Source organism: Cupressus sempervirens, chromosome 3 (assembly GCF_028749045.1).
Source record: "Cupressus sempervirens isolate cs-2001-9-10 chromosome 3, ASM2874904v1, whole genome shotgun sequence".
NCBI lineage: Eukaryota > Viridiplantae > Streptophyta > Pinopsida > Cupressales > Cupressaceae > Cupressus > Cupressus sempervirens.
In genome coordinates, this window is record NC_143120.1 from 234,567,345 (window position 1) to 234,590,057 (window position 22,713).

General features: G+C 36.3%; 1 protein-coding gene across 1 annotated transcript in view; it reads right to left on the reverse strand.

Annotated features, from left to right (window-relative positions):
* Positions 1–245: 245 nt before the first annotated feature.
* LOC149565719 (thiamine-repressible mitochondrial transport protein THI74-like) overlaps positions 246–22,713 on the reverse strand; it is a 31,312-nt gene continuing 8,844 nt past the window's right edge. The window contains exons 2-8 of the mRNA XM_089819213.1: positions 10,215–10,619; positions 2,979–3,196; positions 2,625–2,695; positions 2,362–2,463; positions 1,201–1,318; positions 967–1,102; positions 246–850 (exon numbers count right to left, since the gene is read on the reverse strand). Coding sequence (XP_089675339.1) covers positions 788–850; positions 967–1,102; positions 1,201–1,318; positions 2,362–2,463; positions 2,625–2,695; positions 2,979–3,196; positions 10,215–10,619 — 1,113 coding nt within the window. The 3' untranslated portion in view covers positions 246–787. The remainder of the gene's footprint in view (positions 851–966; positions 1,103–1,200; positions 1,319–2,361; positions 2,464–2,624; positions 2,696–2,978; positions 3,197–10,214; positions 10,620–22,713) is intronic.

Sequence of the window (22,713 nt, forward strand, 5' to 3'; positions counted from 1 at the left end):
TCACACTCTATGATTCATCATCAGAAATGCAATAAATAAAGGAGCGGACATAACTTATTAAGAGGGATAGAGGAGGAAGAGGAAAGAGAAGGCTAGGTGTATGACAAAACACTTGAAAAAAGTCAAAAACTAATAAACAAACAGAGCTAAAATTAGAATAACCAATGAAAAATGCTCTTCTTGATATTAATGATGTTATATTTATTATCAAGTATTAATAATCCAACATTCAAACGGTTCTCAAATTTAAATCAAAATAATTTTATTATTTCAACTTGGATGACATAAATGATATTTATTGTAGGAATATTGTCCACAACCAGAATATTTCATTCGCAATATTTTCCTTCTCAAACAAGAACCCAGTTCACATCATGAACTGCAAACCAAAGAAGAGCCTTTGGGACTTTTATTGTGTTGCACGAAATGTCAGGAGTGTCGTTATGATCAATACCAAAATCCATGCTAGTTCAATGACTCGGTATTGAAAGAGTGATTTGCAAAACTTTCAGGTACATACTTTTCTTGGAGGTGGTGATATTTATACATACTCTTACATCATTTAGCAGCAACACGGCAACATAGATACGATTTTAATGATCGTTTCATTCCAAAACAAGTCACCATCTTACCACAAACAGAAAAAATCAGTGCATAACGTGTAAAAGAATTTAATCTGGGAGTTGCACTTTGTCCAACTTGATATTTTACAAACTTTGATATAGGAAGGGAAAAAAATATTTTGTTACTTGATAAGAATACAAGTAATCCTCAATGCATTACAATATCACAAACCCATTTTCCGTGAACATCGATCTGAAAGGTTTGCAATCACAAATCCTGCAAATACCTGTAAATGATCCAATGAAATTTCAGACATGATTTCACTTTATCAGGTAACATGTTCAAGCACAAAGTCTATATACTTCAGAAGAGTCGATAAGAAAATATGATGTGGTAATATACCTGAGCTGAACCAAGCATATAGATTGCCGAATAGTGCCGCCTATGAATCACCATGTCAGCTGTCATGGCAAGAGGAATGGTGAGGGACATCCCAAGAGTTGCAACTAGAGGTGTTGTCCATACCACAGATAGTGCCCTACAATTATCAGTGAAAATATGATTCCAACTTAGTTCTTGTATCAGAGGCCATACATAATGTAGCTACATATAAACATTACTTTGCAAGCTGCATACCAAAAGTAATCCGATAGGACACTTCCAATGAATCCATTTGCAAGCACAACTTCATCCAGTTTGGCAGATTTAGGAATGCTAAATTTTGGTTCAATGCCAATAGCAGCTAAAGGCCATGCTGCAAGATAATATAATCATGGATAGTTTAATTTCATGGTAATGATCGTCTAGGAGATTACAAATTAAAAAGCATTAGAGGGCATGATTTGACACAATCAGTGCCAAGTAGAGCAACTACAGCTAGAAAATCTTCTAGATAAAATGGTAAAAGTAGATAGTAATGCCTATGCTTTGAAGATAAAATCAATTCTGTACAGTGCCTATCTATGCTTTGAAGATACAATTAATTTTGTGTATAATGCTTCTATCACGTGCGTATTGACGCATTAAAACAGAGATGACACGATGAAAATAGATGCGACTCCCAGGAGCATCCAATGACCAACAATAAATAAATAAAAATCTATGAATGGATATTCTGATTATGGCACCCAGATTCAATTGAAATTCTAAATCCGAGTCTTGTTGAACATAGACCATACAATTATAGAGGTGTGCAATCACATCCATGCATAATTATAGCTCATGATTGGTCTACTCTTGTAATTACTGCCTTTATATGAAGTGCATTCTTTGTTTGATTCTTCTGGTATGTATTGACCTGTTAAGGATCAGTTAACTTGCTTGCCTCTTTTAAGATAAATACATCGTGGAAAAACCATCCTTCCCAGTACATCAATTTGGGGAACCTGCATTGATTATGGCGGTGTTCGTGCTTACAATTGGTGGAGACAGAGTGACTCATTGGTACCAAAAGGAATGCACCGAAGATATTTAAGATTTTATTTATAGAGTTTTCTTTTCATTATTTATAAAACAGCTTTGTGGAATTTTTACCATCATGAAGTCACGAGTTTAGATTATCATTGGATCCTAACTGAGCAACAAATAAGTCATGTCGCTTGAGAGAAAAATGGATTAATTAAAGTTGAGCAATGACTAAAAATTTTTGACAACTAACAAGCTACATGAAAATAACTTGTTCCAAATATTTCCAGAGCCGTATTCTTACTACTTAGCAAGTAAAGGCTGAAAACTTCAATGTAATTTATGCATGAAGTAGATAGCAATCAAATAATTTCTCACAAAGACTTTGTTTACCTGGCCACCACAGAGTTAACATTGTAAATAGTCCAATATAACCAAATATCTTTTGCACATCAGCCCTTTCACCTTCAGAACCCGCAAGTTTCTTAAGCAGTACTGTGTAGCAAGAAAACCATGCCAAGGTTATTACAAGCAATTTTGAATCGTAACTATTGACAATAATCATTACAATACAGGCAGAAAACGTCTGTTCTATCTCTATGACACCAGGGAGGGAGAGTTCTGAGGAAATGATGGGAATAGAAAGGTGGCCCTACCAGTGAATAGGCCATAACAAACTGCTGAAAGCAGCCCAAACACATCTCCCACAATTGAGTGTTCACCATTTCTGCTCATTAACATGCAAAGAAAGCAATCAAAAAATAATTATCTAATAACTATATCTGTATGCAAGGTAGTCTATACGCAAATAAGCAATGTTGCAGTCTCCATTATAAATATTTGATGCATAACATCCTTGTATAGAGAAAAAAGATTTATATTTTCTACATAATCGAAGAATTCCATGTGTTTCACCATTTAATACAAAATGATACAATACTGTTACAAAATATATGTATTAGATAATATATTTTTCTGAAAAATAAAAGACAAGGATATAATAGAATTACCCGGAAGTATTTTGAGTGGCATCATCTGCAGCCCATGTCTTCCCAAGAGTAGTCATTGCTACTCCAGCCATGCTTACAAATACGGCAACAACTTTAGCAATGTTTAGAGAATCTAGTCCAAACATTGCTCCAAAGAATAGGGTGAATAGCCCTGATGTTGAAGATAATATAGTTGTACTTGCCACACTCGTTCTTGCCAAGGCTGCATTCGAAAAATACTGACACAAATAAAAAAATGTCAGAACCCATATACTATTACCATAGAGAGAGCAAATTTTGGTATGCACTTCAGAGAAAAGATACAATGAATAAAGAATTGCAACTTAATGATATGTCAAGAAGTCAATGTACTTCAAGTATGAGGTGTTTTAATTTGATAACAGCTCCAAAAGGTAGTTGTTCCTAACTGTTGTATGAAGTCACACAGATGAGAATATGTATTATCGGGAAATGGCCATTGTTATGAATTTCTACAACATAGTTAGGTTTGGTATCATTGTCGTTGATGATGGAAGGGGGAAATCGATTTCTCTATTTCTGTTTCCTATGAGATGTAAATGTTGCTATACTATAATGTGTGTGTAAACCATATGTCCATATTGTTCATTCTCAAGTTTTGCACCTTTATTTTTTGCCCTGTTGTCATACTGAATCTATATACTCTGTGTGAACCACCAAACTCAATCTCCATCAAATCAACTGTGGTCCTATATCTAAATGGTCGATCAATGTAGATACCAATGTCAGAGATGAGAATTCAAGAACGGAAAAAATGTAAGAAAAAATAAAATATAATGGGGCTAGTGTCTGATTTAGAGAAATGAAACTAAAGACAAAGAATGGCAAAGAGTCTCTAGGAAGGTTCAGGACACCATGTTAAGTGGATCCAACCAAAAGGTTAAGGATACACTTACTCCTCTCAATAAGCATGGGATGTAGATGTCTCAAGTACTGCCAGGAGGAGGTAGAGAGGGAATGCAGAAGGAGAATAAGAAGACAGATGAAAAAGAACAAACACAATCCATGGATCAATAAACTCAAATTCAGACTACATAACAATTGCCCTCGCTCTCATTGGCTGCAGAAGTAACTTATAAACATATCCTATCTGACAGCTTTGAGAAGCATAATGGCTCACAGGCTAGAGGCCTGGGGAGCAAAACAAGACAGAAATGAAATTCTGCAAAAAGCTCAAGAGAGCCTTTGAAAAGGATTAAGTGGTTGCATGATGAAGCAATGGATGAATGACTCTACACATGTAATAAGAAGTTTATGAAACCAATCTCCATATTGCAGATAGGTTGAGAGAATCCTATCTGACAACTTTGAGAAGCATAATGGCTCATGAACTTGAGGCGTGGAGAGCAAACAAGACAGAAATGAAATCCTGCAAAAAGATCCAGAGAACCTTTGAAAAGGATTCAGTTTGTGCATGGTGAAACAATGTATGAATGACTCTACACAAATGTTATAGGAAGTTCAAGAAATCTATCTCCAAATTGCAGATTGGTTGAGAGAGAGATGGTTTATTGAGGGTCTAACCAAAGTAAAAAGATGAAAACGAAAATCATGTGCATGAGACAAGTGCAGTGTTCAAGAAAGTAGTGAATTTTTAAAGTGAAGACAAGACAAATGCACGAGTAAAGATAGAAGCTTAAGTAAGAGGACATGATGACCTTGTCAAGTAACATTATAACATCCCTAAGAAAATACAAGTAACATTATAACACCCCTAAAAAAATACACTATTTTAAATGTAATTTAAGTCATGGTGTAATGTTTTTTCATGAGCATTTGTAAAAGGATAACTCAGCTTCATATAATCCACTGGAAATTAAGTACCCATAACTATAGAGGAGGTGTGACAAGATTGAGGTACAACAATTATAAGATACAATCAAAGGGTTCCATGTTTAAAATTCCTAGGAATGTGGTCCAAAAAAACCTGCAGTGCATTAAATAAGCCCATAAATGTCACCAACTTTTACCAAACAAGGAATGCACAGGGACTTAAAAAATAAAAGATATAGCAAACATAGATTCTTAATACAATATATTAGTGATAAGATGCACAGTGGATTAAATTGTAGCGTTAATCCATAAAGAAACCAACAAAATAGGGGTAAATCACACTTAGAAGGCATATGCTATATATCAAAGAACAATTGCAAAAAGGATTTCATAATAGAGACAATTACTAGAGAAACCAACATACAAGAAAGAAATAATCAAGAGAGAGTGTTGCACAGGCAGAAATCCAGAAAGGGATAGCTTGCAGTTTGACATTGTTAAAGAAATTGCTCAAAGAATGTTTAAAGGTTGCATGCATTAATAACAAAGGATTGGAATTGAAATTTAGATTTAAAACAATATTCTTTGAAATAAATAAAAATTGAGGTCAAGCCCCCTTTTGGAAAACCAGTAGAAGAGGCTCAAAATACCAGTATTAAAGGTGTGCAACTCTGCAGTCGGTTGCTCCGCAGATTCATTACATTAACTACATTAATAAATGGATTCAGATGCAGCATCATTTCAGATCCAACATAAACAGAAAATGAGGTTGAATAATACTCTCAGAAAGACTTCAGAAGAAAATTACAACTAGACAATGGGAAGCAAAACCCCTGACATTTGAAGGGCAAAGCAAATGTGCTGAAGTTGGGTGATGTCACAAAGACAATTTTCATAGCTATTTAAGTTGCGAATAGCCAACAAGATTTTGGAGCAGTTAGTTAGGTAGTTGAGAAAACTTAGAAGTAACTAATGCCCGCAAAAGGAGATCAAGGAAGAAAGGCGAAAAAAATGACAAGGCCAAGAAAACCTGCTTAAATAGCTTAGCACCTTTGTGATGGGTTAAATGTAAGTTAACAAATGATATGGTACCCTTGTCTAATAAAAAGATTTCATAAAAGATCAATTGGATGAAAACCCCACAGTACTTTTGTAAACTTTACATGGATGGCGCATCCAGAGGTAATCTGGGTTTAACTGGTACAGGGTTATTATCCATGATTCTAATGATTACTTCTTGAAAGATGCATCCTCCATTTGGTACTCTAAAAAAAACAAAGAAGTGGAGTGGGCAGCAATCATCGAACATCTCTTGTTGGCATCCACCCTCAGTTGTAAACAATTTATCATCAAAGGTGAGTCCACAATTGTTATCATTGGTTTCAGTAAAATTAAGTGTCCAGGTCAGATATGAAAAAGTTTGCTTGATGAGGCCTTGGTCCTTTATAAATCCTTTTAAAACATTTTCTTTATTTGGTGCTCCTGAGAATGCAATCAGGCGACCAATCTTTTAGCCACTGTGGGGTGCAAAAGTGCCCACTTTAAGCTTTAGTGAGAGCAGCAGGCCTAAGATGGTCTTGAAGCTCTCTTTGTTAAAATTATAAAGAGCCCATCATGAATCTGTACACACTTCAAACAATCAACTGAGAAAGATTCCAACCACAAGAGAATGTTGCAAATGAGCTTGCAAGAATAGAGAGATCAAAATGATATGAAGATGCTTCAATTGATATTGAATTGATATGACGCAATGTACAAATGAGCTTGCTTATATAGCCAAGGTGACAAGGTAGTTACTATTATCCATGATACGAACACTAAATGACTAATGCAATATGATAGATGACCAAAGCAAATATTAAATGATAAGCTATCATCTATTTTCTAGAATGCCACCTAGGATAACTCACTTGATCCTATGCACATATTAAATGACAAATTACAAAAGTAACTCATGACAACCAACTTATGCCAACTAAGCCTGAAGAGGCTTAACGTGCATTTGATATTTATACTAGCACTCTTGGTGTCCACGCCCCACTTTGAGGTTGACCTTGAGTTCTCACAGATATTTTTTCAGTTATGTTTAAGGGCCGGTGTTATTTTTTCAAATAAATGGTGAAATTTGGCTCGTCTTCAATAAGAGAGAATAAAACATTTTTTCTCCATTAATATATGGCAAAAGCTGTATTTATTATTCACCAAGGCTTTCTTTATTAAGAGAACAAAATCCAAAATTACTCATTTTGCACCATTAAAAAAGTTTTGCATTGAGCAGCATATTGAGGATGTCATACCTCTAATAATGCTTCTTGAAAAGTAAACTCTTCAAGTGGTTTTAAGACAACTCTTTCAGTGTTTGTTTCCACCCAATTGGATATTTCTTCTGTCTGTTCAAATTTGCAGGTTAGGCTGGTGCAGGTGTTGCATTCACTTTCATTTTCTTAGTGGAATCTGGGTCTCTGATACATGGCTACAGATTCACTTAAAATGCTCAAATACATCCTTGGCCCAGAGTGTAGATGAGACTAGCACAGCATATTCGAGAGTTTCCATTTTGGATGATTTTCCAAAGAATTTAAAGATGCTGTCGGAACCTGAGATGCATAATTGGGCAGGGCATGAGTTGTTACAAAACCATGGCATCTATTCTTCTTTTGGGTTTGTGAAGGAGGTTTCAATTCTCGAGGTGAAAATGCCTTAAATAGCTGAATACTATGAGGGATTTATCATTAAAAAATTTAGCATGCCTGGCAAGGAGTTAATAGTCTTTTAATCATTGGACAGAGAAAGCCTATGACTTCCATCTCAAATGAAAAGTTGTCAAGCATTTGCTTGTCACCCAACTGAGGGAAGCTAGACGTTACTGATGCTTTCACCCTCCCACTGCAATAACATGGGGCGCTGGGCCAGGACATCAAATGAATTAAGGTAATTCATGGTGATAAATTTAAGCAGTAAAATGATTGTAAAGAGAGTGCAGCCTCTATCAGAGGGTGAGGCGGTGATAGGAGTGGTTGGGGTAAGAGTTTTCTAGATGGTACCAAGGTCTTTGCCGGAGGAGTTGGTGGTTGGGGTGTTGCTTAACATAGCTGATAAATGTGGCTCTACGTTGTCTCCTTTTGTTTCTTATTATGGGTTGGTGATTCAATATCTGCTCTAACTTTTTTGTTTTGTTTGTTAGCTTTTGTTTCGAGTTTTGTGCTCCTCCAGTGTTCTTGCAGTCTGTAGTTGATGATATAGCCCTTTTTGTTTGCAACAGTTATATTTCCATATTGTAAAAGGCAAAGGTTCCAACTTCCAACAGAACTCTGGTTTGATTGTTTAAAAAATTATTAGGGAATTTTAGGCTTACCCTAGAGTGGCAAAATAGGTGATGGATTATTCTTTGATACTTCTTAGTCCTCAGCTCTGCAAGCCAGAAAACTCAAAAAAAATTGTTGGATCAACTTTAGGTTTGACTTTTGTGTACACATGTTCTTTTTCAGTTGATTTTACATGGATATAAATGGAGACTTATTTTTGTTCTTTAATGGTCTTCTGCTATTCAATCCCCAGCATCTGTAGAAGATTATGAATTCTCTTAATCTATCTACTGCTCACGTCTTGGGTGGTACCAACATCATTTATTTTTATTTTGGCCGAGTTTTATCCTATTTGCTGGGCGCTGTATATTAATTTTCCATGGTCCACCACACCTTTCTATGGTATTTGAAATGCTCTGCTGGTCACGGGCATTTTCTGCCCATTCCTGCACAATCCTTGCTATAGTTGTCTTTTAATAGCTGGCATCACTGTCATTGTGGGGTCTACAGAAGTGAAGTTGAACACAAAACACTAGAGGCTTTGTTTTCGAACATCCACTAATAAGTTAATATCCGTATGTCAGTTGAAAGAAATTGAAATTCTCTCTTTAATTCTGTTAAGAGTATCATATCTACTGTGGCACATGCATTATTTTGCATTGGGTGGTTACTGTGGATTTTTTTGACAGGCATTACCGTCTCACACTTATTCTTAGATTTGCAGCTGTTTCCTATACTATCATCGATTTTATTACCTGTCTACTGAAAAGCAGTTACACTTTCTGCCAGACCATTAATTCCTGAGAACAGTTTTCCTTTCCTGGTCACTGCAGTATCTTAACTCACTCATGCATACGCTGGCTCCAACCTGTTTTTCTCAATGAAAACAAGCATTTGTTGGTGGTTTGGCGAGGAGTGTAGTGGAGAAACGTTGAAACATTCTCCTAAACTATAATGTAGAAAATGAGTGTACATGGTGTCTAAGCCTATTAATGTGTGTATAAGAGCGTTGATAGAATATTCAATATACCATGCACAGGAGTCTCAAAAAAGGAGAAGGGATTGTAAGAAAGAGTACAAAAGGCTGAAACTTTGAAAGTCATTCATGGTGGCCTCTGTAATTTTCAGAGTCTAGCATACAACTTGTATCAGGTAATTTGACAAATTTTTCTGGTTTCCTCAATGTTATGTCATGAGCTAAGTGCCTGCAAGTTAAGCTAAAAAAATTGAAATTCTGAGATATAACTTTCTGAACCTCTGTAGTTGCCTGCTTCTGAACTTTTGAGTAGGAAAATATTAAGATACTTTTATTTTTCCGTCAAGTTTCTGAGTTATTTCTTTTGTAAGTTTATACCTTTGTGTGCGAAGACACTCGCACTGGTTGGCTATCCTACGCCCCCAGTACGTGTCTGTATCAACTTGTTTTATGAAATGTGTATTTCGTACATAAATTGAAAGGGTTGCTACTAAAATAGTCTTTCAAACTTTTGCACAGTTGTTTTCATGCTTAGAGTTTTGCTGATCCAAGCTAATGTAAACACTAACAGTCTAATACAGGATAGTGAAAGAAATTTGTAATTGGGTGTAAGAGTAATGATTAATGATTGAATTGATGGGAACTAGAGTTGAATCGTTGTATACTACTTGTTTCTATGTTAAGCACATTATGGCCATTTTCAGACATTATTTGATCTAAGCTAATATGTTAAATGCTAATGTAGAATAGTGATTAGAATTGGATACAAGAAAAATGAAAATTGATTCAATTCTATTCTCTATGTATGATCACCTGCTTCACAATTTTAAGGAAAATATCCGTATATACAAGCATGTTACAAGATGGATGATTTTGACAATTAAGTTTAAATTCTAAAAGATTAAGCTTCGCAGTAGTACTAAAAATGTATATATATTGATATTGTCATGCATGAAAAAAAAATTACACCATGTAAGGAAAAAATATATTTTGCATTGCCGTTAACTTCTCCATACCAAATAGACTAGTAATTGCAAGCAAACAATTCTCTATGTCATTCTTCTTCTGTACCTTCAAATGAATTAAGGTAAATATTCCAAGAAAACACCACAGGTACGGAGAATAGACAAGCATCATACACATTGTGCCAGCATCTTAACCCACCTCTGTAGCAAACCAAACTGGTGTGAGTAAACAGCTGATTTTTGCAACCTCCCTTTGAGTGAGCTCTTCTTGAAGCTTCATAACTTGCAGTTCTTCCTGATGCTTTGGAATTAAGGTCTTCCCTTCTTCTTCATCCACATTCATATCACCATTGCTATCTTTTCTTGAAAAATAGATTTGCATTTCAGACTCCATATCATCACATGATGCATGGACCTTCAAAGGGGAATTAAGACAACAAGAATTATCAATGCTAGAATCTATCACTATACAGTTTTTTTTGCATCGCTTCTTTATAATGTTGCAGATCCAATCCTTTGCCAAAGATATTGGAAGATAAACAACCATAAGAGATGCTCCCAAATATGTAAGGGCAAAAGGTTGTCTGTAGGCCTTGAATATAGTCTGCAACATTTCAAAAGAATATTTGGTAAGAATAAACATACACCAATCTGAAGGCAAAGCTCTCAAGTCAATTCAGGAAATAGTGAAACATTATAGCAGCTAGCACATTTGTCATAAAACAACAGTCAAATAGTTTACAAAAATGCAAGCCCTGTTTCAATCCCAAAAATAGATGCCAAATATTGCTAAAAGCATGGGCATCAGCGCATAAGGTATTCTTTAAAAGCTTGTAGGTTGACATTTGCAGTTGTATCAAAAAGCAGGTATACCTTACAAAAATTAAGATTTGTGTCCGGTCCAACTTTTAATGATTACAAATATTAAAAACAAATACACATGAGAATTCCCTAATCTCTATATTGCAAATACAACTTTTAAGATTCAGAAACTCAAGGAACATCTGCACATTAGACAGTTAACCTAGTTTGTTTTTCATTGGGTGAGACTATCTAACCTCAAAAAGAATGCTAAAAGTCTTTCTCATCTGATGATTAACCATTATGATTTTTTTTATTTATATAATATATTGACCAGCAATAATGTGCAACATCTCAATTGCAACATTATGCATTCAAGCAAAAAAGCAGCAGTCATATTCCTGCATTTTAAGCACATATTCCACCTAAAGTTTTGACCACATCGCTACTGCCACCTTGGACATACAGCCTATCTATTCTGACTTAACACCTCCGATAAAGGAGCAATGTACGAAGACAAATTCTGTTACCACTTGAAATGGATGCATAGCCACAGAGTTCAGGGAGGTCCTCACATTAAGACATTTATCTTCATTTCAATCATTAACTCTTTTGAGGGAGATACTGAAAATCTCTCTTCACGATAAAATCCTAAGTCAGTTAAAGTCAACAAGTAATTCAAAGCACCCAGAGCTTCAAATTTCTGCCTCAAGAAAGCCCAAGAATCATTGCATCATCTACGGTAATACATGGGCTTGGATAATACCCTCCATTACCTGTTTAAAACAGCAAATAGTAGTGCCCAAAGGCAGTAATAAGAGATCACAATATCCCATGGCAACAATGTCCCGAATTCTTAACAGAGAGTGATTCCAAAATCACACATATTACATTGTTTCCATCTTTATCATCTATTAGAAGCAGATAATCTAATATTACTGGGGATAATCCTGCAATTTGCATTTATACTATATGTTTCAAATGCTGCTGTTACTTTTCTGGATCTGTCTCCTATGATCACATCCACATATTAATTGCACAAGATTGAAGATGGGAGGGATCTATCCATGCTGTAATCTAGTAAACCTTCTCTGATTTCACGTTTGAAATATAGTATGAGCAGAAGAAGAATATCAACAGCCATAATAAAGATACAAAGTTTTAAAAACAATTCTTTCATAAATAACATTGCAGCTACATAACCTGCTTACATCATATGTTGATGCTCTTATATATCTATTTTGTGACACTACTCTGTAGTCTAAACTGCTATTGTGAATATGGAGATGCCCTTTAAATAGGATTTTTAGTCCCTAAGCATTGTTCTCATGTAACCTCAAATCCGTTATAAACAATAACAAACTCAAATGATTTGTTTCTTCTCTCATTATCAAATTATCAAGTTAAACCCTAATTAGCAATATTACTGTAAATCTAACAAAACTAAAGAATCAAGAGAAGCTAAAGGTTTCTCGTGCAATCCAAAAATGCTTTCCAATCACAGGGGAGATTGTTCAAATTGTAGTTGCAGAACTCAGCAAGTACTTGCTGCTCAAATCCAAAACAAATACTTGCTATTATCAAGAAATTGGCTGCAAGTTTTTACCACTCGGCACCAATCTCACAGGTAAAATTGCTATTGACTTGCAACTAGAACAAAACAACTTGACCCGACATGAAAAGTAAACTTAGTGAGCTCTTTTTCAAATTTTGTGGATTCATTTATGGGTGTAGAAATAAAGTTTCTACACGTTTTCTTTAGTACCGAGTCTTGTTGACAGGTAGAAGTGTTAAAAGAATGACTAGTATGCTAGAGTAACAACCAGTCGCAGGTCTGTGCATGTGGCTGTACCTTATTAATTCTGTAGCAGTGTTATAATTTCATTGCAGTTCTGTTGAGCTTTTGAAAAGTTCAACAAGTTTTTAAAATTTTGATCAAATCATATTGCTTTAATTTTGGCTTTCTATGCCTCAGGCTCCTGTTATAGAAGATGTTGCTAAAATTTTGTACTATTTACTATTGATATTGATAGTTGAAGCTCATGTGCAGTGAAAGTTTGAGGTGTATTTTTATTCTATTTTAATCTAATTTTGATTTATACACGAGCGAAATCAGTATTATGATCCAAAAAATTGAGTATAAGTTAGTTTTTTGCATTATTATTTAAAAGATAAATTTATTAATATCCAACAAAAGACCAACCAAAGGGTCCAAGGGACTGCCAGAAACAGAACAGTAAGACCACAAACAGCAGGAGCACTAAACTATGTCCGGGGAAAAAGACAGAACAGGGAACAAAGAACAAAAGCAAGAAGAAACTGCAAAACTAAGCAACACAGCTAGTTGTTCTGAACAACTGAGAAAGTTCAGAACCGACAGATAAGCCTTGGGACAAGAGATCCCAAGCCGTCTCTGAGGACCCCCGGAAAATTGGAAACACTAGAAGAAGGCCACTGCCGCATGAAGGATCTGCAAGGACACACATCCCTGGGGAAACCAAAAGGAGTATCCAGTGCCTGCTTGGTCCCATGTGTGGGGGGAACCATGTTAAAGATTGAGGTGTTGAACTGGTTGGAGTATGGTCTCTGGGAAAATAGTTGTTGTAGAGTGAAGTCCCAGAGCCTTTGTGCCTCTTGAAGATAGAGTGCAAGTCACCTGTGGTCCATACATCTGAAAAAAGCTGAGAGAGGCTGACTCCCTCTGATCTCATAGTAGATGGGGCAGCGAAAGATGAAGTGGGCCTCTGTCTCAGCCTTGCTCAAGCCACAAAGTTGGCAGATCATGTCCTCTCTGGCCAAATGATGACTGATCTGGATGCAGAGTCTATGTGACCCACTCTGAATGAACCAAGAGAGATACGGAGCGCATGGGGCCAGTCATGAGATGGGTAGAAGGGGCAAACAATAATCCTGTCTTGTAACTTGAGAAAGTGCTCCGCATAGAATGCAATCCACTAATTTGAAATTATGCCTAGTTATTGTCAAATCCCTAGTTTTAAATTTTTTGAGTCAGCCAAGTAAATGTCAAGTACAAGTGTTTCAATTATGGTTCAAATAAAGCAAACAATTATAAGGACTATTACCTAGACTATATCCCACACAAATAAAAGATTAGGCTATATTAGCAATCAATCCCATCATGTGTAGGCAAAGGCAACCCCATACTATTTTACTACTTAAAAGTTGCATGGAAACAGAATATCTGATACAACCATGGCATCAGATACAGATAAGGTATTAAATACCGATACAACGAGTTATCGAGACCTCCCAGTACACAAATGGAAAGATATGGCAATTATAATATTCACATATCTTCGCTTGAGTGTGCGGGGGAGGGGATTTCAGTGGTTTGCCTTGCTGCGGACCTATGTTGTCGTGCTTGGTTATGTTTGCAGAGCAGGGTGCAAGTGTTTGGTTTTGTCTTTGATATGTTTGGTTTTTAAAAGAAAAAGTGTGCAGGCGACCCAGGAGGTGAACATATTCACAGGGCAAGTGGTCTGATGTGGAAGATGTTGCAGAAAGGAAGAACTCAAAGGGCAAGGCATGGCCAAAGGCAAGGATCATGATAAATCCAAGAAGGGTCAGAGCCATGTAGAGGTTGGAGAAAAGTGTAAACATTGTGCTCTCCATTTTTGTTCGGCTTTGGTGAGCTAGGATCTGTTACACTCTCCTACTCCCACGCTTGCCTTTGACCTTCTGGGTTTGGTTCAGAACCCAGTGGTTGCAAACTGGGTCTGTGCCTTCAAGCTTGGATCAAGAAGCCCTTGCAGCATGCAAAAATAGGGCCAATCCTTTTATTGTATTCAGTGCTTACTGTCAGGAGCAGATTCAAAGGGTTATCACTAGTCCTGTCCCTCCCAAACCGCAATCAATTCCACCCTATTCTCCTCATGTGAAGCATGCCCATCAAAACGCTGACTCTAGCTTTCTCTGTTGGAGATGCTCAGGTGGTTTTATCTAATGAGCCAACAGATTTCTTCAATTCCGACATCAGTGTTGATGCAATTTCTGCTGACACAGTGGAACATTCTTTGATTCTGAGAATTTTGCGGAGGCACCTGTCTTTTGGGTTCAGTCTTGGAGTGGATCAAAGAATCATGGAGTAATCTGACTACTCTTGTGATCAAATCTTCAAATTCTGGGTTTTTTTCATTTAATTTCACCTCAGTGAGGATTGTACCTTTGAAGTTCAAATTGGTCCATGGTTTTCTGGGCAATTGGGCACCCCTTTCTTACTCCCTAGGACCCCTTTTTTGACCAAACCACTGCCAAGATCACAAATGTTCCTATTTGGATCAGACTTTACAATCTGCCCTTGGTTATACAGAATGTTGATCTCATCGGTAACCTGATCAATCAGGTTGGTTCCTTTGTTAAGATAAACTCAGAAGATATGATTTTTGCCTGCAAAATACATCAGGTCTTGCATTATGATAGACATTTCTAAACCTCTTTCTCATTTTATCCAGATTCACTCTTCTTTTGGTTCTTGGACTCGGTTTTTAAATTATGAAGGGTTCCCATTTAGATGCTTTTGCTGCAATAAGTTGGGTCACAAAGTAGAGGATCGGACTCTCCAGAGTGTGTCTGGCACTAGGCATGTCAGCCTTAAGAAATGTATTAAGAAGCCTATTACTCTGGATGTTGATTTCATTTGAAGAAATCATGGCAAGATTGTGAATCCTCAACCTGTCTCAAGATCTGATCCAGTGCAGCTTCCTGAATCTTCCTCTCCAAAGAGGCTTTTAGAACCTTTACCTCCTGTTGATCCTGCCCTAGATAATATTACTGATACTTCTTCTGAAAGGGAGGAGGATGGTTTTGAGTCAGAAGGCATCTTTCCTTTTATGGAGAATATGGATGATTTGAATCCAGATTATTTTGTCTGGGACTTTAAGGTGGCTCCTCTACAGAAATATGAGATTTCTCAGATTGTGAGCAATAAAGCTAAACCGCATTCCAGTGCTTCTAAGAGGAAAGCGGAGGAAGTCTGAGACTGAAAAACTCCACAGAGAAGGTAAAAAAGCAGTTGAGGAGGGCTCCCTGAGAACTATGGATGCTCTCCTATCTCAGAAGAATAGAGTTTAATTTCTCTCTGGCTCGGAGCCTTTTACTATTTTATCTTTCGCCATTGCAGACTTTGCTTGGGGATTTGAATGCTCCTTTCAGTTTATAGCAGTTCTTTCTAGGATTCTTTTCTTTCTCTTTGATCTACTCTTTTCATCCTATGTCTTCTTCTTCCTTGCTTCCTGTGTGGCAGTTTTGATGTAATTTATTTTCTTTTATGCTTTGATAATAGGAGTAGGGTCCTTACCCAACAGCTTGTGGATGGAAAAAAAAAACATATATCCTCAATTATTTGTACATCTGTGTAACATCTGGATAATCTTCAACTACAATTACCTGAATTTAATATTCTAATTATCTGATGAGATAAAACTAAACTAATACTGAAGTTAATCTAAATTCTAAATCTATTTTAATTACTGAATTTCAAATTCATTCTAATGTTTGAGAATACTGAAATTTAACCCTGATCTATATTATTGCAAGGAAATACTGCAACTAACATACTAAAAAGATTCATTTTTACATTACATCTATTTATAGAGAGAGAATATGTCGGTTATATAGATATTGCATAAAAGAAATAAAGAAACTTAAATAAAACAAAATTACATACCGATTTACTTGAGAGATTTATCCAAATTTAATTGACCAAGCTCTGACTTTGGTAAGGGGGAAAAGCATTAACATGGGCTTAACCTCCCAACCGCGGACCTTTTTACTTATCCCCACAAGTTCTAATTTAATAGAACGGCCCTCCCTACCCGGAGGTCAGGCTTGGGATGTTCATCGATCCAGTCATCGGAGTATTCAGGTGGGTTGAGGTCCCAACAGCTATTTGATTAAATAGCTGAAGTATCAGGACAACAACGCGATCATTTTGTTGTGGCATGAATGCTCTTTTATCGCCCTGGCCAGGGATTTCAGAGGTGGGTTTTTGTAACCCGATCTCCACCGCTCAGCTTGACAATCAAAGTGGATTTACATGAGCTAATCAAATTATTTTGAATTAATTAGTTATTGATAATCTTCTTGTTTTTTTTTCTTGTGTCAGGTTTATCTACACATCCCACCGTTAACAGATCTATAGATCGGTGATTAATCAGTGCCTGAACCTTTTTATATCTTATTCTTAAGATTATGGTTCTGCTTTCTCAGAGTTGATCCTCATAAATGATTTTGGTTAGATGAAAATAGAGCAATTTATGACACCATGCTACGAATTTGAGACACAGGTTGATAAAGATGCAATTCTATATTCAAGTATTTGGATTTGAAAATGGTGTAAAACAAAGAATGAGATCAGAATCTTAACTTATCAGAAGCATCATATACTACACTACTAGACAATGTTTGCAACTCTATTGTTTCCTACAGTTATGATGAGCTTCAAGTTTAATATTATGGCTTAGTCTTTTCACTTAACTCTTCCTTACTGTTACAACCCGACTCAGAAAGAAAGAAGTCATAGAAGATGAAGAAACAAACGTAAGGGATTGATGTATGTTTTAACACACTCTTACTTGTCCACAATCTGTTGAACGATTTGCTTGCGAGTCCTCAATGCAACTGGCTCTCGACTCTCAGAAAGTGCAAGAACGTCTTCACGTATGCTGTGGTGAAAGGCTTTGCGGTTAGACAAATCGGAATTGCAGACGTGAATACTTGGCAAGAAACTCGGGTATCAAAAGAACAGTCTAGAATGGATAACCCACGGCAAAGAAAAGAGGCTTCCTTACCACCAATTTCAGATCATTGATAGACAATTCCTCAGACCATGGCGAGAGTATCAGCGGGCGGAAGACATTGGTTACCGTCATGACAAAGGCAAAATTTGAAAGATATGAATCGACTTTTCATCTCCTGCCGTTACAAGATTGAAATACGATTCGAATTCCCAATCGATTGGAAAGAAAAAAATAAAACGTTGGGACAAAGGGTGTAAAGTTTTATTAATATAATTTAATGTTATATTATTATTTTGGTTAGATTATAGTTAAATATATTCAAAGTGACATTATTGTATTATAGACCCTTTTATAATAGTGCCACTTGGCAATATTTAATTGTGATTCAAATCAAAGTAATAATATAATATTAAATGATATTACTTTTTTTTTTAAAAGGTAAGAATTTTATTATTTAATTTAATAATCTTGTATTATTATTATTATTTTAGCTCATGTAACTTTCCACTTTGAACTTTTATTGTCAAGCTTTAACAACCTTGCCATGGCGTCTTTTGATCAAACTTGATATTCCTGATAACTAGGTCACATGATCGTCCCATTTTCGGATGACCTCTTTTCGTAATGCTTCCCCTCCTTCTCGAGTCTTTATCTTGCAACCTTCAAAAACAATCATTCTTGCCAACAACATCAATTTCATAATTCATAATAATATCCTTAGGAATTTTCATCATAAATAATAATTGTTTGAACAACGGTTAAAAATTATATTCTTTTCACATGAACACAACGGCTATAAACTATATTCATTTCACATGAAAACAACGGCTATAAACTATATTCATTTCACATGAAATTTTATTCTGGTTCAACGACTATTTTTAGCTAAAAAGAAATTAGGGCAAAATTTGGGATGTAACATACCCACCCCCTTAGGTCTTTCATCGTCCACGATGAAATAGTATCAAAGAAAACTAATAAACCAAATTAAAAACAAGAGAAATATTCAGTTCCCAGTTTCTAAAAATAGATAAGGGTATCTTTGAAAGATATCATGATAGTCTTCCCACGTAGCATTATCCTCTGAATAATGGTCCCACTGAACCTTGCACTGACTTACTTCTCGATTTCGTAAGTGCAGCTTACACACCTCGAGTATTCTGGTTGGCTTTACCGCTACCACCCCTGGCTCTCGTGCCTACAACAACTTCCAATCAATCATGTGCTCATGATGACTAACAAACTTTTTAAGGTAGGACACATGGAAGACGTTATGCATCCTGGCAAGGGCTGGAGGTAAAGCAATCTTGTAGGCCACCGGGTTAACTACCTCCAAAACTTCAAAGGGACCCACATATCTGGGGGCCAATTTAGCATTTTTGCCAAATTTAATAGTACTTTTCTGGGGCTTAATTCTTAATAACACCTTGTCCCCTATAGCAAATTCTCTGGGTATCCTTTTCGCATTAGCATAACTTTTTTGCCTGTCGTTAGCTTCCTTTAACTTCTGGCGGATTTGAAGTACTTGCTCTTCCATTTCTAGAAGCATTTCTGGGCCAACTATAACTCTGTCTTCTAATCGATTCCAGCTTACTGGGGTTCTGCATTTACGGCCATACAAGGCTTCAAAAGGTGCCATTTTAATCGAAGACTGATAGGAATTATTGTATGCAAATTCAACCAATGGCAAATACGTTTCCCATTGATACTGTCGATCCATGCAATAAACCCTTAGAAGATACTCTAATACCTGATTAACTCGCTCTGTTTGGCCATCTGTCTCAGGATGATATGCTGAACTTATATTCAATTTAGTGCCCAAGGCTGAGAATAATGTCTGCCAGAATCTGGAAGTTACTCTTGTATCACGATCTGAAATAATCTTCTCCGGTACCCCATGTAATCTGAAAATTTCTTTTATGAATTTATGGGCTATCTCAGATGCTCCATCAGTTAAATTCCCTGGAATAAAATGTGCTACCTTAGTTAATCTATCAACTATGACCAAAATAGTATTATGTCGATTTCGAGTCATAGGCAACCCTTGTACAAAGTCCATAGATATTATTTGCCATTTCCATTCAGGTACTTCATTTGGATGTAACAGTCCTGCTGGATATCTATGTTCTGCTTTCACCTTTTGACACTCTAAGCAACTTGCTACAACCTCAATTATCTCTTTTTTCATTCCCTTCCAAAAGTATGAGGGTTTTATATCTGATAACATTTTTATGACTCCTGGGTGTCCTGAATATGGAGCTAAATGATACTCCTCCAGAATTAATCTACGTAGCTCAGATTGATTGGGTACATAGATCCTGTGGCGATATCTCAACAATCCATCATCTTCTAATTTAAAATTTGAATATTTGGGATCCTGTGGATCTCTAATAAGTGCCAAACTGATTTCTGCATAAAAATCATCATTCTCCAAATGCTATAAAATCTGGTCTCTCAATTGAACTTTTTATCTTAGTCACTGCCGAAATGTGCCTCCTTCGGCTTAGAGCATCGGCAACCTTGTTTTCCTTTCCCTTAATGTAGCTTATGTCAAATTCATAATCTGCTAGGAATTCCAACCACCTCCTTTGTCTAGCATTCAAATTTTGCTGAGTAAAGATATATTTTAAACTTTGATGATCAGATTGAAGTTCGAAAGGTTTTCCAATCAGATAATGTCTCCACATTTGTAAGGCATGTACTATGGCTGCTAATTCCAGATCGTGTGATGCATAGTTTTGTTCATAATTCTTCAATTTTCTAGACTCATATGCAATGACTTGTCCCTCTTGCATTAACACGCCCCCTAGTCCTTCACCTGAAGCATCAGTGACTATTGTGAATGGTTTCCGTGGATCGGGTATTGTTAAAATAGGTGTAGTAGTCAGTTTTTCCTTTAGATATTCAAAAGCCGTTTGACATTTTTCCATCCAAATAATTTTTTTTCCCTTTCTTTGAAGTGTTGTGATTGGATAAGCTATGCTTGAAAAGTTTTTAACAAATTTCGTGTAAAATCCAGCTAATCCCATAAAACTCCTGACTTCCGACACATTTTTGGGTATTGACCATTCTTTGATTGCCTTGATCTTAGATGGATCCACTGCTATGCCCTGTGCTGATATTATATGCCCTAGATATTGAATTTCCTTCTGGTAGAAAGCACACTTTGATAATTTTCCATATAATTTATGTTCTCTAAGTCTTTGTAGTACTATCTCTAAATGCTTCTGATGTTCTTCTTCATTTCTAGAATAAATAAGAATATCATCTATGAATACCAACACAAATTTGTCTAGGCAATCATGGAATATACTGTTCATTAAATTCATGAAAGCTGCGGGGGCATTAGTTAATCCAAACGGCAAGACTATAAACTCATAATGTCCATATCTGGTTCTAAAAGCAGTTTTATGTATGTGTGATTCCTTAATCCGTAATTGATGATATCCAGATCTCAGATCGATTTTCAAAAACACGGTCGCACCTTTCATTTGATCAAATAGATCATCTATCCTGGGTAACGGATACCAATTTTTGATGGTGACCTTATTAAGCATCCGATAATCTATACACAATCTCATGGTTCCATCCTTCTTTCTTACAAACAATACAGGAGCTCCCCATGGTGAGACACTGGGTCGAATCATTTTCTTATCCAACATATCTTGTAATTGAATTTGTAATTCCATAAGTTCTGTGGTGGTCATTCTGTACGGGGCTCTTGATATAGGTACCGCTCCAGGTGCTAAATCTATGGAGAAATCAAATATCCGAGAAGGGGATATTCCAGGAAGTTCCTCAGGAAATACATCTTGATAGTTCTTTAGATAGGGATATTTTTCTTCAAATGATTCCTTTAATTTTTGTTTAATTTCCCCATCTTCATAAATATATTCATCTCCGAGTGTAGTTTTTCTTAAATCTTCAATTTTTACTGCGAATATCTCACAACCTTTTCTTCCATACCTCTTAAGCTGCATTGCTGAAATCTGCTGGGCTCTTATTTTATGTTTGACCCTTGAAATACTTGTAGGCCTGCCTTGATCATCCACACAACTTACTGTTTTGGCTAGACAATCTACATTAGCCTTGTGCTCGCTGAGCCAATTTATTCCTATAATAATGTTGTAAGATCCTAATGGTGCTACGTATAAATTTAGTTCTGTAGAAAAGTTTGGAAAGTCAACCTGAGCTTCGAACAAGCATTGCTCTACCTTAGCCCTTGTCTGATTTGCATATTCGACTATCCACGGTTTTGCCATAAAGCCAGATCTTTTTGGAAATTTACTTAATAATTTAGGTGAAATAAAACATTCTGTTGCTCCAGTATCAATAAGAATAGTTACAGGGTTACCATAAATTTTACCCGGTGTTTCAACGGGGCCTATTTGTTGTTCTGCCTGTTGATTATTCAGGGCTGCATGAATTCTTTGTTGAAAAACCTGTTGTTGTTGTGGCAAGGGTGGGCATGGTTGCTAATTGAGGTTAGGGCATTGTCTTTTAAAATGATTTCCTTTACAAATGAAACAACCTCCTGGTAGTCCTCTTTTTTCATTGTTCCTGTCATTTTTGTTTACATGAACGTTTCCCTGATTATCTCTGGTTCCACTGCTTCTATTATCAGGTTTGTTATTCTTTAAGTCCTTAAACTGTTTTCTTGGTGGTCCAAGTTCTGCACCTTCTGAATTCCAATTGGTTTTTCTCTTGCTGTCCCTGATCGAATCATCTTTCTTGATTTTATGCTCCTGACGCACAGCTTTTTCCAAGGCTTCTTCCATGGTTCGTGGTGCTAAAACATCCACGGCTCCCCCTATTCTATTATTCAATCCCATGATAAATTTTCTTACTTTTAGATTAATATCCTGCTGGTAAGGCGGCACGTATTTAAGTAATCTGATAAATTTCTCCCAATATTTATGAACTGTCATTTCCCCCTATTTCAGATTCTGAAACTCCATGAGTTTCTGATCATAGAAGGTTTGAGGTAGCCACCGAGTTCTAAATATGTTGACAAACTTTTCCCAGGTTATGTCCATTGATCTAATGTTCAACTCTACCTTAGTATTTCCCCACCAAGTTGCTGCTTCCCCAGTAAATTGGTATATACCCCAAACAGCCTTAGAATTCTCTGAAAAATTC